Below are 17,016 nucleotides of genomic sequence, written 5' to 3' on the forward strand. Positions count from 1 at the left end.
AACAGTATAATATCAATGCCCATTGTTTCATGAATTACTTTTATATAATTATTGAGCATCTAAACTGCAGAGATCAGCACTTTGAAAAGAGAAACGTACTAAGAGTAATAAAAAAGTAAACTATTAAATGTTTCAAAGGCTAAGATCTACTCAGATGAATAAAATTAGAAAGCACAGAGATACACACCTCCCCTGTCTAGTCTGACATCAAGTCTCCCTGCTACCATAAAAAGTCCATCCATTAAAGTAACCCTGCAAGATCATGTAAATCCATTTGCAAAATAAACACATTTTCAACTTTGCATAATCCATTTGTTCCCCAAATATTGCAGCTATAAACTTTGCATTATATAAATATACTTTACATATACATATGTATACGTGCGTATACATATGTATATCAGCATATATATACAGGACTGTCTCATAAAATTATAATATTGTGATAAAGTTCTTTATCGTCTGTAATGCAATTACAAAATCAAAAATGTCATACATTCTGGATTCATTACAAATCAACTGAAATTTTGCAAGCCTTTTATTATTTTAATATTGCTGATTATGGCTTACATCTTAAGAAAACTCAAAAATCCTATATCGAAATATTAGAAATTTAATGAAAATTATTTTTTGTTTTTTTAATTGCATTACAGAAGATACAGAACTTTATCACAATATTCAAATTTTCTTAGACAGTCCTGTATATTAGTGTTAGATCCCGCTCAGAAAAATCACCGTATTCGAGGGTCATATGACATAATAAAGTTGAGACGAAACATTATCCTACGTTTCAGCCAATATCAGAGCACGTTCAAGACCGAGAAACGTTTCCTATTGGTTCCCTTGGCAGAAGTGGGCGGGGCTACGGGCGTACTTTTACCAAAACAAGCGGCGAGCGCGCAGCAACACGAACGGAGGAGGTTTGTCGTGGGGCGAAAGGGAAAAGTCACCTGTCTGTCAAAACGTGACAAGAAGCGAACGCATGGAGAAATAAACAGCGATCCGAAAGGAACAGCAGAGTCAGCGCCGGGGCGCCAGGCGTGGGGGGGAAAGCAACTTTTTCAACAGACCTTCACAACAAATGTATGTGCCGGAACTCCTCAGAGAAACCTGGGTTTCCAAGTAAGGCTCACAAACTTCTGCAGACGTAGATTTGAGTCTCCGCCTTTTTGCGGGAGCGATTTAACTTTAATAGACAGGGGGAAAAAGAAAACACTTGGTTGTTGCAGAAGAAGTTGAGCCCGAAGACGATCTCTCGTCTGAAGGGAAAGAAGCAGCGACCGATCACTTATTGCTCAGACTCTCCCTGCTTGTCACTGTCATTCCCCTTTAGTTGCACTGGAGGGAAAGGGTTTCTGTCCCATGTCGAGGGGAGGGCGTGTGGGGGGAAGTTGCGTGAACATTTTGCTTTCCAGTAGAACTCTGATTAAGTTATTTTGAGGGAATTGGGGAAAACTTTCCCCTGATGGAGTTATGCCTACTGTGCTGGACCTGTAGCCATTATCTGAAATTTAATACGTGTCTGTAGGTTAATCTTATATTGCTTTATTAATGTTTACTTTATGGCAAAGACTTTGATTCTTTTATCAAGTTAGAAGGAGGAATGTAACATTTTCAAACTAAATTTATTTGACAAAATGAAAACAGATGCCCTTCTGTGTGGGATAACCTACTCAATACTTTGTTTCAAAATTGAGATTTACTTTTTTCTGAATGATTGGGTAGTATTCATCCACTCACAAAATTGGAGGTTGCTGTGACAGTATTTTTAAGTGAAGGTTAAAGTAGGTTAAAGTATCATTGTCCACTCAAATCCCAAATGCATTCTGTTTTATTGATGCATTCAAACTGAATTATGATTTTTTTTTTCCCCCTGTGTGTATGTCTCACCAAGGTTTTCTGTTTACTTATTGATTATTTATTGACATGGAATTCAACAGAGAGACCAAGAAGATGACCAATAATCTGACTGGCAACCCCTCCCATGATGACAGCCAAAAAGTGCAGCCACCCAAGGCTCCAGGTACCCATGTATCTGCTATTAACTCATAATCATTTTAAATAACAAAATACATGAAACAAGAGCTTTTATATTGCTGTTTTTGGAGGATGTGATTTCAATCCTCCAAAAAGTAAGGCTAGTATTGCACACTACTTAACAATAAACAGTTAGGAACAGGTTGGAGTGTTAAACCTGCTCCATGAACTCAAGTTTGAATGCATGAAGATGGGCAGACTTTTCATCATCAGCTGTTTAAAGTATCAATCATTGATAAAAACTAGTAAGGTTTTTATAGTTGCTTCACATGCACGTTTGGGTCATCCTGACCTTAATGGTTTATCCCTCTACTTTATTTTATTAGATGATCTGAAGAAATTGCTTACATGACAAGAAGTCTTTGAGAATGGAAGCAGTCCAGGTCAAGTTGAGATTAACTTTTTTTAAAAGCTGAGTAACGGAGCGTCTGAAATGTAGAGACGTGTTTGTTTGTTTGTTTGCTCATTTTTGCATAGGGTAAATATAATGAATTTAAATCTGTGTGAAATTGATCAGTTTAACACCGTAATGTACGAGATAAAGAGATAAAGCAGGTGACTAAGTGTCTTTCACGAATAGCGTATATTGCACTATTATCTAATTCAATATAATCTAATTCAGGGTGTGCCATACAAGTGGAATTTCTGTTTTCACTGTTTCCTTCCATAGTACATGTTTAAAATCTTTCACTCTTATATTGTTGGGAAAGAGAGCTTGATCTGAGGGAGATTACCAGATTTAAATGCAGGATCCAGTGAAAAAAACACCAGCGCTGGTACTGAAAACACATTTAAGCATTTTCACATCTCTTTACATCTGTATGAAGCCAAACCTAAATGTCTCTGAATAAAAAAAAGGCATCGTAACTGTCTGTAATATTACAAAGACAGCAAAACTGATTTGTGTAGCAGCAATATTAGATAATGTCACATATGGAAAAAGTTTTGACGTGTGTAGTAACTGTTAAAACAAATAACCTTATAGGACCCTGCAGTTTGCAGCTGTGTGTCTGTTTTGCGAGTATCTTGTGCAACATTAATTGAATTAGAAGAGAGAAAGAAAAAAGTGCTGTCAGTGGCACGATCTTGATATTTAACCCTTGTGAATCCTTATTAGCTTCACCAGTGAACCTACAGACAAGAATGTCTGCATCAATAAAGTTCCAATAAAATATAACCTACACAATTTAAACCATTTTTTACGTTTTATAAACTTATAGTACCCCTGACCTTGAACTCCATCTATTCCCTCATTTTCATTATATCATTTAGTGATATCAAATTATATTATCCCTCACTTCTCCCTTTCAGTATGTTTATTTATTATTTGGAATTAACAGCAACCATTATCTTAGCATTTGAATTAGTGTTTTATTTCATTGTTTCCTAATCTTATTTCGTCTTGTTTGTACAGCTCTTTGATGGAAAGAGCTTGATACATATATTTATCAATTCCTGTCGTAATCGTCTTGAGGTGGCAACTGGACTTGAGGGATGAGACCTTTTCAAGTGAAGAAATTCAAGTCCAGTTGCCACGATAAGACGATTACGACAGGAATTCACCGTGACCTGGATGACCAAGAACCTCCAAAGTCATATATTTATCAATATATGTATTATTGAATTATAATGAGAATTATGATAATATATAATTATATTCAGGATTGTCATAATTAGCATTCATTTTCATGTATTTTGTATGCATTCATATATATATGTATATAAACATATATATATATATATAGAGAGAGAGAGAGATGCTTGAGCTTTGCGTGTATTAAATTTATTGTGATTAAATGTCTAGAAGTGTTTGTGTGTTTATGTGAGTGAGGAAAGAGGGAAGGAGAGAAAGAGGGAGACACAGAGAGAACAAGTGAGAGTGATTTTTTGATTTATCTCCGAATTCTTTCAGACACGCACACACATGTAGCCACTCTGAAACACTGACACCTTAATATCAAATGTAAATTCCACCGGCTGCAACTCTTGGTACAATCACATGAACATAGAACAGAAAGTTTCAGGTATCTTTTCTATAGATCAAACACTGTCTTAAATATCTAATTGTTGCAGAATGAATGTATCAATGGCTACATGTTGAAGTCATTGGTTTTATATTTGTGCCTTTCTATCTACTTGACTCTGATGATAACAGATGTATCTTCCCTCACAGTCCTGCGTGCCCTTCTGCTCTTAACAAACTAACAGAAACAATGACTTACAAGATTGCTTTAGCATTTGTTTTGTGAACCTCTGACCTCTGACTCTGCACAGTCAGCACTACTTACTACTATTAGGGCAACATTTTGGTGCGAGGGAGAAATTTACAGCAGTGCTGTTTCTTTGCCATTTGCTTGTCTTTTCCAGATACATATTGAAGTTCATGACCGAATCTTTTGGCTCTTGTTTTCTCCCAGTATAGAACATGCATGTAGTAGATTTATGTCCCGTTTGTTCAGTGACAGCTCATTTATAGCACACTACAACTCATTTTTGTTAGTAGGTTTACCACATCCAAAGCCAGAATGAAGTCATTTCCTTTCAAAATAACTATTGTTCTTGCAAAGTATATAACTTGCGATCACTTTATTTACTCATACCCATTCACCTAATACAATTCAGCTAAGAGAAAAAAACATTAATTGATTTAAATATTAAAAATTTGGTTTTGTATTTGTACCTACTGGTACTCGAAGTCTTTTATCTGATACATGTGATGTTCTTAACTTGATTGTCGAAATTACCGCTTTTAAATCAGATTAGTTGTAGACAAGATGATTCGACAGTCGTTAGATCAGCAGAAGGAAAAAATGTTGTCTTGCAGGCCGTGGAGTAAGTGAGAGGTCAGGTAGGTGATATTATAGCCTTACTGGATGTAAATGAGGATCAATATGTTTAACCCTCTCGTCAAGCTGGTCACTGTACATCTTGTGTTGACTGCCCAATTACAGATGATAATAGATCCACAGTATCTGGTTAAACCAGACAATAAATTTAGTTAGCTAAAAGTAGTGGGACTGTAGTTATCCTGCAATATCTTGTGCTTACAGTTAGTTTTTTCAATTATTTTTATATCTAAATTTTCCATTCTTGTTATTTTTGCATTAAAAAACTATTTATTATTTTGCATAATCAATCAAACTCAGGTACAACTGAAAATGAAAGGGGAGAAATGTAATCTCTAATAACCCAAGGAAATTGCAATCTCTGAGACTAGATCGGTTTCTGGTCTGGACAGACTGGATCCTCTCTGAGTTTATGACAACCTTTATTTTTGAACTCTATTTATATAATTCATGCAGAGAAGCTGAAATATTTAACCGCGGAAACGAGAAAAAAAACTTTTGGCAAGTTAAGAGGAAGTACATATTTGAATATGTGGTCCACTAACATTGAGAGTTTTGCATTTATTCCAAATATGAAGATCACACACATGAGTATTGTTATACAATGGAACTAGACATGTATGTGATCTATGTAAATCTCGGTAAATCTCAATGTAAATCTCCTTGATGAAAGATAATAGAAACTTGCTGTGTTTCTGTCCCCTGTCAGGCTGCAGCTGGCTGGTGGTGGTAGCGGCGGTTACCGCTTCTCTGAGCGGCCTGATGCTGGGTTATGAAATCGGCCTAACCTCTGGGGTCCTGCTGCAGCTACGGGGCCTCCTGTCCCTCTCCTGCAGTGAACAGGAACTGCTAGTCAGTTCCCAACTACTTGGCGCTCTCTTCATCTGCCTGGCCGGAGGTCCTATTCTGGACCATTATGGTCGCCGCTGGTCTATGCTCTTGAGCGCGGCCCTGGTGGTTGGAGGGAGTGTTGTGCTCATGGCCATCACCTCACTTGTTGCTCTTACACTGGGACGGGTAATTGTAGGCATGGGAACGGCGTTGTCAGGCACAGGAGCGTGTCTGTACATTGCAGAGATTTCCCCGAGGGAAAGGAGGGGTCTGCTGGTGACACTCTATGAGTTGATGCTTGTCTTGGGGGTGATGCTTGGATTCAGCTGCAGTTATGCCTTTGCTAGTGTGCCCCACGGTTGGACTTTCACATTTGGACTAGTAATCCCCCCAGCAGTACTGCAAATTGGTGTGCTTCTGTTCCTTCCACCAAGTCCAAGATTCCTGGTGAAAAACGGCAAAGTGGACCAGGCCAGGATAGTGCTGAGTAGAATGAGGGATGGAATAAAAGAGTACGTGGAAGCAGAACTCAGGAACATCCAAAATGGACTTAAAGAAGAATCAGACCACAGTTTCTCAGAACTGTTTAGCACCAAGGCTAACCTGCATTCGAGGCTTCTTACAGGTGTGGTATTGGTCTTCCTCCAGCAGGCCACTGGTCAACCCAACATCCTATCGTACGCTTCGCCACTCCTCCGCAGCGTTGGCTTCGACAGCGATGCAGCGGCTACTTTGGCTTCCACTGGGTTTGGAGTAGTCAAGGTAGTCGGCACCATCCCGGCCGTTCTACTGGTTGACCGCGTGGGACCTAAGAGTTTTTTGTGTGTGGGTGTCGTCGCGATGGGACTGTCTTTAGCAGCGCTGGGTACATTGACGCTGCAGAGTCATACTCAACTCACCAGCCTGTGCAAAAGCCACATGCTGTCAAACCACACACAAATGCTTTGGGATCCAAACAGAACTTCAACAGACTTGAAATTCAGTGACGCGTTCACTACAGCTCTACCAAGCCCGTGGAGCCCTGAGGAGACGCAGAGGAGTTACACAGAAGAGGAATGGATGTTTGGTGGTCAGAGGACAGAGATTGAGGTTTCTTCCTCTCTGAAATGGGCGTCACTGATCAGCCTGTTGGTGTACATAGCAGGATTCTCCATCGGCCTCGGCCCAAGTAAGCATCCATTAACTTAGGAGTTACATAACACACTTAAGAGTTTCTGTACAATTTCCCAGACACTTCTAGTTGACACAACAACCCTCTCCATTCAAGGCAAACCTCATCAACGCCCCAATTACATCACAATATGTAATTACAGGTTATTATTATCAAAGAGATTGGCAAAGAAAAGGAGCCAACAATATCATGAGCTTAACTGCCTATTTGCAGTAATCACTATAACTATATCGCAAGTGTCGAACCTCCTTTTAATATTTCACTCTTTTCCGGAAATACTTATATCCATTGCAGTAGCCAAGCATTTTTGCTGTCAGGTTTCCTGATTTTGACCAGTTTTGTATATTTGCGTGTACATATAGTAGCCGTCGACGAGAGTTCAAATCTAAACAACAGAGACTAGATTGCTAGTTTGATATGTCCAATGAGGGCATGTGCATATCCAGTTAACAACCTAACAAATAGGCTAACCAACAGTTATCATACCACTATAACTGATACTGTTGATGAATCCATCCAAATAAAATGCAACTTGTAATATGTACATGTTTCTCTTTTGTTTTCAGATGTAGAGCATTATCTGTGGTAGTTGTAAAGATGAGCCTGCTATGCGGAACACTTTATTGTAATTGTGATAAATGAGTTGTTTTAATTGCAAAGTACAATAAGTGTTGTCTAACTATTACTAGTCTCAGGTACACAGTGGTTTAAAGTGCTTTAGCTGCCATGATAAGCCAATGTTTGCGTCCTCCTTAGATGTTGCTAAGTTTTCAATTTTTCAGATGTTTTCACATAAAATCTTTTGTTGTTATAATTTTACTACATTTACTTATTTGTGTTTGTCTTTCAGTGGTTTATGTGGTTCTCAGTGAGATCTTTCCAATGGGAGTCAGAGGCAGAGCGGTGTCTGTGGTGTCAGCTGTGAACTGGGCCACTAACCTGCTCATTTCTATGACGTTCCTTACAATTACAGGTTTGTTTGCTTTGTAAAGTGTATTTATATCCTGGAACTTTGGCAACTGAATCTACAACACCTGCCCTTTATGTGCCATCAGTCATTTTAAGCTGCATATATGCCAGCCATTTCTAAAAAAAAACAGAAGAGACACGCTGATAGATCAGAGTGACTTTCTGGTACATATATTGACTGATAAGGACCGGTATTTTATATTTATGCTCAGTTTTGTGTAACATGAAGTCTAGATTCTAAATTAGGCATAGACATTTTAAAGTTGTGAGTTAAAACTGACATCTTTGTTGCTTGTTGGTACAAAGAGCTGCATCTTGTAAGCAGACAACAACACCCCCATTAACATGACAACCCCATTTATCCTACTTTCTACTTTTAACCTACTTTTTTGACAAATAACAGTCATTAATTACATAACTATCATCACAAAATTCCACTTGAACTGAAGAGGTGAAATGTCTTCAAACGAAAAAAATCAAGTGCTTTTACCATAATAAAGATTTTGACTAGGATTAACTATGATATGGATGTCCGAGAAATTAATTTTTGCAGCCTTATCAGTGAATTTGGAAATATTTTTTACTAAACCAAGTGGGAGCATTTGGTTCTTTTGAAAATTGCAATGCATTTTTGCCAGTATGTTTGTCATTACAAAATAAAGAATATTCGCCGTTTGCTCCATATTGGATTTGCTACTGATCCAGATATATGCACTGGTTCAAAAAATAACAGATTTTAGCCCTAGAGTTAAAAAAATGAAGTGGGGTCAGCAAAACAAACATATCAATTTGAAAGAATTATTTGGTCATCTACTTTTACTGCTGTTTCTTTCTAGAAAAGATCGGTGTTCCCAATGTGATGTTTTTATATGCTGGCATGAGCTTCGTTCTGCTGGTATTTATCATCCTCTGTATCCCTGAGACCAAAGGACGCACACTGGAGGAAATATCCAAAGAACTGGCAAAAAAGTGAGTTTCAACTGCGTTGAACACGTGTCTAATGTAAACTACTGGGATGTTAATGACATTTGCTCTACCTTCAAATTCTGTTTGTTTGCCTTACCAGGAGAAATTTTGAAGTGAAGCTCTTTAAACCGACCCAGCCTCATGAGAGCCTGATCAGTAGTACCTCCAAAGAGATGCCTTCAAACCCTTGTGTGTTTTAACAGCCCTCTTCACACCTCGCCTGAAGAAAAGATCTCTCCACACCTCACCTGAAGGAAAGATTTCTCACAATAATGATCAAAAAAGGACATTTGAGCCTGTCGTTTTAATAATAATTTATTAAGTCTGTAGTTGGTTCAAGACAGGGAGAAATTTGTTGTGAAATTACATGCCATGTATGAATCATTGGAATCTGTGCGGTATTTTAATATTCAGCTGGGGATATCTCAGGGTCCCTCTTGCCTGAAAATGGTCAAGAATTAAAGCTAAAATTATCAGGATTTTATTAATGAACTGTTGAAAATATATCATGAGAGATAATGGAGCTAAGTGATTCAGAAAAAAAAAGGATTTTCCTTTTTTCAGCATCAGTGTAAAAGTACAAGTAATCTCTTACCATGTGCTTTTGTTTGATTAAACCAGTTGTTTATTCCAAGTTGTTCTTGACATTAATATACAATTGACAATCCAAAATGCTCGCGGTAAAATATTCCTTACATATTGATACACTGCCAAGCCCCAATACCTGCTTTGCTTCACCTCAGACTTCAGATAAAAAATGCCCACAAGGCATCCTTTTCTACAAGATTCAAGTGACTCTGTCTCAGCTAATGTGACAGTAACAAAATCCTTAACAAATTAAAGGAAGGTCAATAGGAAATCCCTACACTGAAAATCAATAACTAATCACATCCAACATTTTTCTTGTTCTGTCTAGGGTGTTGGTTCAGTCCCTTAGTTATGTCTTTTCTGTTATGATTTTATCTCTATCCTGCTTCTTGAATTCTTTAGTACAAAAACTAGTCGTGCCAGTTTTGCAGCATCAGTGCACTAATGGTGAGTATGTACTATGTTGTCTTGGCAGGAATTACCTCAGATGAGGCGCTAATCCTGTGTTCTAAAATTCATTTTTTAACATGACAAAGTAATGCTTGACTGGTACTTTGTTACGCTGTGCAATATTTTACTGCATCACAAAAAAAAAACTTGTATGTACTAAGGCACTGTTATAACTAAACATTTTGTAATATTTGTTGATTTTCTTACACTGATTGATAACCTCATTATGATGGCAAAGAAAAGATACAAAACTAATGCATGGGGGGTAGGGGTGTCTGCTTTACTCAGCCTGTAATCAGAACATTCCTTTGCAAAATTAAATGAAGAACCAGACATTGTGATGTGGCCTGTTTTATCATTAGTATTTATTTTTATATAAAATACAAAATTTGTTAACAAGTGTCACAAATGTTCAGTTGACACTGTTTCAAAAAGCACTCAGTCCAGAATCCGTCTCGCTTATAGTATACAATAAACATACCTTACTTGAATGAATAAATGAATGAGTGAAGAGCCAGTTGAGTTTACACTAGGAATTTGGTTTCCACATTGTAACATGTAATCTGTCTTTATTCTTGATAAAAAGAGCGTTTTTATATCACCTTGAAAACTGCCATGATTTTATTACCAGACCTGTTGTCTGGCAAACTGCCATGCAACACTGTACGGCTGTACAGTGATATTTCATAATCATGACCAATACAGCTGTTTCACTGTCTCTGCTACTAAAAACGAATTTTGAATGTGTTTGGCTTCTTTTTTTTTTCTTTTTTGTATAACTAGACAAACAGAGCTCAGAGTTGCATGGAAAGAATAAGCAGTGAACAACTCACATAGTGAAAACTGGGAAGAACCTTTCCAGGATGCTCATGCAACTGAAATAACATTAACTACATCAATCATGTTCCATACATTGCCATTGATTAAAAAAATTTAAATATTTACAAGTTTACTGTGCGTAAAATGAATATTAGAAAAGGAAAAAAAATGGTAACGCATTTGCATTCTTATCATTTCCTGAAGCTCTGGACAAAGAACATATTTATAGTTTTAAGAACAATTAAATACACAAAATAGGAGCAACAATTAAGTGAGATTAATGCATTATGAATGGATATGTATATCTGAATTAGAAACCTGCTCTGAATAAATGTGTAACACTAACAGCTCACACTGTTGGGCTACAGTGCAACCTTCTTCTAGGCAGAGGAATATGAGGAATATGTACTGGTTGCTTTGTAGGGCAGGAGATTTCTACAAATGAGCCGTGGACGGAAAGTCTTCCACAAACAGCTGCAAATACAAGTGTACTGATACCATACTGACCTATTTTCACTGGTCATCAAACAGATGTGTCTGTGTCCAAGCAAAAAACACCTATAGCAAATAAATGGAAATAGCAAAAAAAAACCTACACACACCGGTGACATTTCAGATGCAATTTCCACTTAAGGACATGAAGTTTGGAAGACATATTTGCAAGTTTAGGCAATTAAAATCACAATAGCCACACTATCCACAATGAGACATGTGAGCAGGTAGTCTTAAAAGTCAAGATCTGTCCAATACCCATGCCTGTCAAATGTTAGGCAATCATATCCATTGCCATTTGAAAAAGAAGCATATCAGTCCAAGTGATAGGGTGCTTCTCCGCCAGTCTCAATTTTTCTCTAAATGTTTCTCTTTATTTCGGTTTTCAGCTCTTCATTTGCAGAGGGGTCTCCGACACTCGAACAACAGAGGGTACACCTGCTCCACAGCAGTGGCCACATTTTGCACCTTTGGTCCTGTCCCAAAAGGCAGTGGGGTACAAATGTGATGAGAACATGGTGTCATGTTTTGTAATATACGTATATACATACCAGAATAAAATGCTAATAAGAACAACAACTTCTGTTGAGCAATTTCAGGCCAACAAATGACGTGGGTCATCAATGAATGAGGGAAACTTTCCTTGAATATTTTGGTCATGGAATACAAGATTTTCCAATTGTAGTCTACAAAAGAATATCACGGTTATGTGCCAAAATACATAAAGTTTACGGGTGTATATCCCTATGTCTTTCTGTGTATGTCTGTAAGTGCTAGGATGTATTTTAAATTACAATCTGGACAGCCAAAAATGAACAGAATACAGATAAACATAATATGAAACCTTTTTTTTTACTCAGTGTATGGTAATAAAATTTTGTTTTTTCTAAACATTTTATGTTTGGGTTTCAGTCAAATTTATTTATTTTTTTATAATTTTTTAATTACTTTTCTATTTTATTCTATTCAATTTTCAAAGAATCTGCTGGAAAAAAAGTCCAATAAGTTACCACAGTCTGGGACAGTGTTTCCCAACCAATGTACCACAGCACATTATTGTGCAATTGAGAGATCATCAGGTATACTGTGGAAAAATACCCATTTTCACCTGATTGGTCCAAAAACAATTTATTCAACGCAAATAATATTTCTTCATACATCTATTTATGTGGGCAACATGCAATGGCAGGCAGAACAATGAAATGCTCTTCCACTAGATGGCAACAGGTAGTGAATTAACCTATGTATATTTGGTGGTATGCTGTGTGATTTGCTCGAAAAAGGTTGGGAAACACTGGTTTAGGAGAAATTCGATCAAATAATGTGTAGCTCCCGTGTGACTGTTTTGTGTGTGACAGATACCTGTGACGGTGAGGCTGCCAGTAGAGAAAACCTGTATGGTAGCCTTTAAATTTTTGATCCTGTACGTAGCAGCAGGGTGCAGCTCTGGTTCATAGCTGATAACAAAATCATACCAGTAAGACAAGGACAGCTCAGAATGTTACCCTGTGTGAAACATTTTAAAAGCCTCATAACACTGTGCCTGTACTTGAATTTAGTGGAACAACATCTAACGAGGCACACAAAAAAGTTATTTTGTTACTTTGTGATTGCTTTTCATAGTTCTATCTTGGTAAATATTACCTCAATATTAGTAGCACCTCTGATGCAGATGCTGATTAAAGAGGCCTTTACGTTATTTAGGCAATGCAACTGCCAATTTGAAAATCTGATATTGGTGAAATAAGAAATATTGGTCATTTGCAGTTCTATCAGCCAATTTAAAAGTGAGTAGCCATCTACAGTACCTTTTATGATTAAAAACAACCAGACTTAACAATTGTGAATGAATCCCAGTGATGCGCATTACCTGGCAATTGGTCGATTGTTCTTAGTGAAGTCTATGAGGTGGATAGCAAACGGCATGGAGCACACAGCCAGCACATTCACCACCTTGAAGGCTGAAAACCTCACCTGGACAAATTATGAAACAAATGTATATTGATGTGTCAGTGAAGGTTCTCAATCATCAAGACATGGTTAATTGTTTGATCAATTAAATTATATTATTTCAATCTTACCAATGTGACTTTCAATATGCAAGCCTTAAAAATTCTTTCAACAGATATATATTTTTATAATCAATTGTGCTCTATAATCCACTGACCATTCAAATCTCCCCTGAAATTGTGAATATAATAATACTGTTACAGATTCAAATGAGCTAATGTTCAAATGTTTACTTTAAAAATGGTTTGCAGCAAGTCATGAACTATGTTATGGTTAATACAAATAAGCACTTTAAGACTCAAATTAAGCGAGTGGTACCAACATTAACAGTCCAGATTAATGCCAGATACATCAACTCTCCCGAGTTATTGTGGGAATTCTTTCATATAGCTGTAAATTGTAGACATTAATTACGTTATATGATTTGAACAGTCAGTATTCATCAAAAATATGACTATGAAATGTATATCTATCAGAAATAGACATAATCCTGTAAAACAGATATGCCTGTTGTGAGTGTAAGCCACCAGAGGGCAGTCTCTTCGAGTGCAACGTGCAGCTGCAGTCCACAGCTGGTGATGGGAATGCAAGAGATGATATGAACCCAGTTTGACTGTTTAGTGTTGATGATGAACCAGTTAACAAGGCTGATGTCTTTTTATATTTTAAAATGGATATCGCAGGATAAACTATGCAAGGCATTCTACAGTGACCCCTATCCCCAGAGCTTATGCATTTAATTTCCCTAAAACAAGAATACTGAAATAAACTGCTTTAAACACACATTACTAGGTCAGGAAAGAATAAAGAAATTTCAAACCACAAAAAACACATTTGCAACACAATAAAAACCTCTATCAAATAGCATAATAAATATGATAGCCTGTATATCCACACTCAAAATATCCCTGGTCATCATGGGTGTTGTGTTTATGCATTCTGATATATCCCAAAATATTTCAAAATATACTATCCATTAATAAAAAAAGCTGTTAAACAACATTTATCCCAAAATTCGCACCTTGAATCCTAGTTTCTGCAGACATCGTGCAAGCCTGCGAGCACCCAGCTTTGCTTCATCCTCACTGAGGAACAGAGAAGACAGCACAATAAAGTCATGTCATAGCTTTGGTGAAAATAAATGTTTTCCATGCATATGAAATGTGAGAGCTACACAGAATACATAAGATTCATTCTTGTGTCCACAAATCTCATAATACAAATATATAATAAAAAAGATCCTAATTGTGGGAAAAGCGCAGATGAATGGTTTTGGCATTAGACGGACTGTAATAACACAAAAAAGTTACATGAATCCAAATTTGTATGATCTGTGTTTGTAAAACCATATTCTATGTTCCTGAGAGCAAATTATGATAGTTAGGACAAAACTTTCAGAGGATGATGTACAAAGCCAAAAGGAAATTTAAAGAGGCCAGATCCTTTCTTGGTACTGGTCACGGGCAGTATATTACTAGCCATTAACCAGTACATTCCATTATTTAAATGCTCTGACGCTAAATAACAATTTCAGAAGCATTAAGAATGCCAAGCAACAGGCATCTTTAAATCTCATGGTAAAACATATGTATACCTTTGTCAGTACCAGACCAATGAGGGACAACTAAAAAAAACATTGCAAACAGTTACCTCGTAAATTAACCTTAAATGTGATAGGATTTTATGATCTGGGGTGTGACTACCTTGTCGCTCCAGTACAGATAATTTTCCCTGAGGACCAGATTGAGGCTGTTATCATGGGCTTACGAAGCTTCATCAGAACTTTCTGCAAACAGAGAGGTCAAAATGTTAACACAGCTAGTACAGTCCTAATATACCAGATTTGGTGATGCTGAAAATCTGCACAGGTTCAATGCAAAGCAACACTGTTTTATTACACCTGTTAGTTTGAATTCCTTACCCCAACTTCTGGTTTATATATGACATTGATTCCTTCTAAGGCAATGGTGCGTAGGTTGAGGTGGCACCTGGTCCTGAATGTTGCCACCACATTAGTGACGATGATATCGAGTGCGTCATCATTGCTGGAATCCATGAGGAAGTGTGTTCTGCTGCTCAAAGACGGCAAGGACTTTATCCTGACACATGCATTGACGGCATCACCACCATCATCTTAAGGACGGATTACAGATTCAAGACTAGATGAAACAAAAATGTAAATGGGTTTAATACTTAGATGAGTGTCATAGCACATTACTTATCCATAGTTTAGTACATTTGCATGCAGTATGAGCTGTGTAAAGTGGTAGTGAAAGATGAGCTGAATTATCTTGAACTCTGAGACGGGGCATATTTTCACAATTTCAATCCTGGGCGACTGTTGACTTGCACATATACGTATATAGTATTTTTGTACTATCTAGTGGGCAAGTCTACTCATCTGATGCATTTTTACTCCATCTCCTATTATTTAGCTTACTTTCACCTGTATGTGAAATTCAACATACATATTGTGATTTACTGAATATATAGCCATATATATTAATGTATTTGGGAAAGAAGGATGCATTTCCGTAGTTTTAATGTACTTATTCGCATTGGGATCAACCATTGTTAGCTTAAACGGTAGTGATACAGCCTCTGTTTAATGCTAAGTTTCGAGGCGCTCAAATCAAAGCATCATATCACGAGAATGAAAACGACCTGAAATGTATTTAAGACCTATAATCAACGATTTACCAAAGCTTCATGATATAAAGAGGCTGATGAAGCCCACTGATGTGTTGCACCGCAACTGAAAAGCTTGTTTGGGTATCGGATGCTAGCTTATCATGCCATCATCTTTTAAAGTAACGCCAATCGCCTGCAAACAAAGAACTTGCACGAATTATGCTCTCGCTGTCACAAGTTGTCGAAATAGATGAGCGATGGAATAAAAATACGAACAATACCTCAGTACGCCTTATTTAGTGAGGAGAGCTATCATGCTAGCAACAAAGACAAGGGCTCAGTCAGTAATGAATGAAAAGTTGTTAGCTACAATAGCTAACGAGCTAGCCGGCTAACGTTACAATAGGAGATATATCGTGTTTTCATGGGCTGACATGTTTTTTGGCAAATGTGTGTATCTCACATGTTAGCTTTAATTCCTTCGCTACCTTCTCCACTTGTCAGTACAGTAGCCCCGAGACATTAACAATCCAGTCAACAGTAAAATTCCCTTCGCACTGTGAGAGCAAACACACACACCAACGAGATGCGCATGCAAGTAGCAACAAACTGGATAGTTGGAGAGTTAACTTCCGGCTTTGACTTTCAAAATAAAAGTTGAGGACGCCTCGACAGACAACGTCCGATTGCCAGGATAGGATACAGAAAAAATAAACTAAAACTAAAGATATAAAAAACATCAGTAATGATATTATTATTATTATTATTATTATTATTATTATTATTATAATAAATACTGAATGCCACCTGAGGCTATCAGACTTTTTAATTCCTCTCCCTTCAGCTGCAGGGAATCTCAAAATCTTTTAACTTAATTATAAGTACAAGTATAAGTACAAGTATAAGTACAAGTATAAGTACAAGTATAATAATAATGATAATAATAATAATAATCATAATTATTATTATTATTATTATCATTATTATTATTATTAGTATTATTATTATTATTATTATTATTATTATTATAATGATTAAAGGTCTAAGAGTGACAACCTATGCCTATATAATAATACAGGCATAATAATAATATAATAATAATAACAATAATAATAATAATTATCATTATTATTATTATTATTATTACAATAATAAATACTGAATGCCACCTGAGGCTATCAGACTTTTTAATTCCTCTCCCTTCAG

General features: G+C 36.8%; 2 protein-coding genes across 4 annotated transcripts; one reads left to right on the forward strand and one right to left on the reverse strand.

Moving 5' to 3' along the window:
- The first annotated feature begins 897 nt into the window (after window positions 1–897).
- slc2a12 (solute carrier family 2 member 12) lies at window positions 898–10,187 on the forward strand. 2 transcript variants are annotated; one of them, XM_086167461.1, is made up of 6 exons: window positions 898–1,122; window positions 1,941–2,023; window positions 5,593–6,882; window positions 7,736–7,858; window positions 8,691–8,823; window positions 8,921–10,187. In XM_086167461.1, the coding sequence occupies exons 1-6, from the start codon at window positions 1,082–1,084 to the stop codon at window positions 9,018–9,020; spliced, it is 1,770 nt and encodes a 589-aa protein (XP_086023587.1). In that variant the 5' UTR covers window positions 898–1,081; the 3' UTR covers window positions 9,021–10,187. The 2 variants fall into 2 exon arrangements, with proteins under 2 accessions (XP_086023587.1, XP_086023588.1); XM_086167462.1 differs by having other exon boundaries at window positions 898–1,083.
- A 136-nt stretch (window positions 10,188–10,323) lies between these two features.
- On the reverse strand, window positions 10,324–16,409 carry tbpl1 (TBP-like 1). Of its 2 annotated transcripts, none has more exons than XM_086167464.1 (7): window positions 16,299–16,409; window positions 15,101–15,338; window positions 14,883–14,965; window positions 14,201–14,264; window positions 13,040–13,143; window positions 12,532–12,626; window positions 10,324–11,645 (listed from the first exon to the last, which is right to left on the reverse strand). In XM_086167464.1, the coding sequence occupies exons 2-7, from the start codon at window positions 15,233–15,235 to the stop codon at window positions 11,563–11,565; spliced, it is 564 nt and encodes a 187-aa protein (XP_086023590.1). In that variant the 5' UTR covers window positions 15,236–15,338; window positions 16,299–16,409; the 3' UTR covers window positions 10,324–11,562. The 2 variants fall into 2 exon arrangements, with proteins under 2 accessions (XP_086023590.1, XP_086023589.1); XM_086167463.1 differs by having other exon boundaries at window positions 16,274–16,405.
- Between the last annotated feature and the right edge of the window lie 607 nt (window positions 16,410–17,016).

This window comes from Fistularia commersonii, chromosome 20, assembly GCF_037954325.1.
Source record: "Fistularia commersonii isolate RoL2024-O1a breed Wild chromosome 20, RoL_Fcom_v1.0, whole genome shotgun sequence".
NCBI lineage: Eukaryota > Metazoa > Chordata > Actinopteri > Syngnathiformes > Fistulariidae > Fistularia > Fistularia commersonii.

What these genes read in the sequence shown, in the direction of transcription:
- slc2a12 (XM_086167461.1), top strand. Translation starts at nt 1,082, where the DNA reads ATGTATGTGCCGGAACTCCTCAGAGAAACCTGGGTTTCCAA. An exon ending in GCAGCCACCCAAGGCTCCAG is followed by an intron (nt 2,024 to 5,592) that starts GTACCCATGTAT and finishes GTCCCCTGTCAG; the next exon opens with GCTGCAGCTGGCTGGTGGTG. An exon ending in CTCCATCGGCCTCGGCCCAA is followed by an intron (nt 6,883 to 7,735) that starts GTAAGCATCCAT and finishes TTTGTCTTTCAG; the next exon opens with TGGTTTATGTGGTTCTCAGT.
- tbpl1 (XM_086167464.1), bottom strand. Translation starts at nt 15,235, where the DNA reads ATGGATTCCAGCAATGATGACGCACTCGATATCATCGTCACTAATGTG. An exon ending in TATATAAACCAGAAGTTGGG is followed by an intron (nt 14,966 to 15,100) that starts GTAAGGAATTCA and finishes CTCTGTTTGCAG; the next exon opens with AAAGTTCTGATGAAGCTTCG. An exon ending in TGGCAGCCTCACCGTCACAG is followed by an intron (nt 11,646 to 12,531) that starts GTATCTGTCACA and finishes CTTTTGGGACAG; the next exon opens with GACCAAAGGTGCAAAATGTG.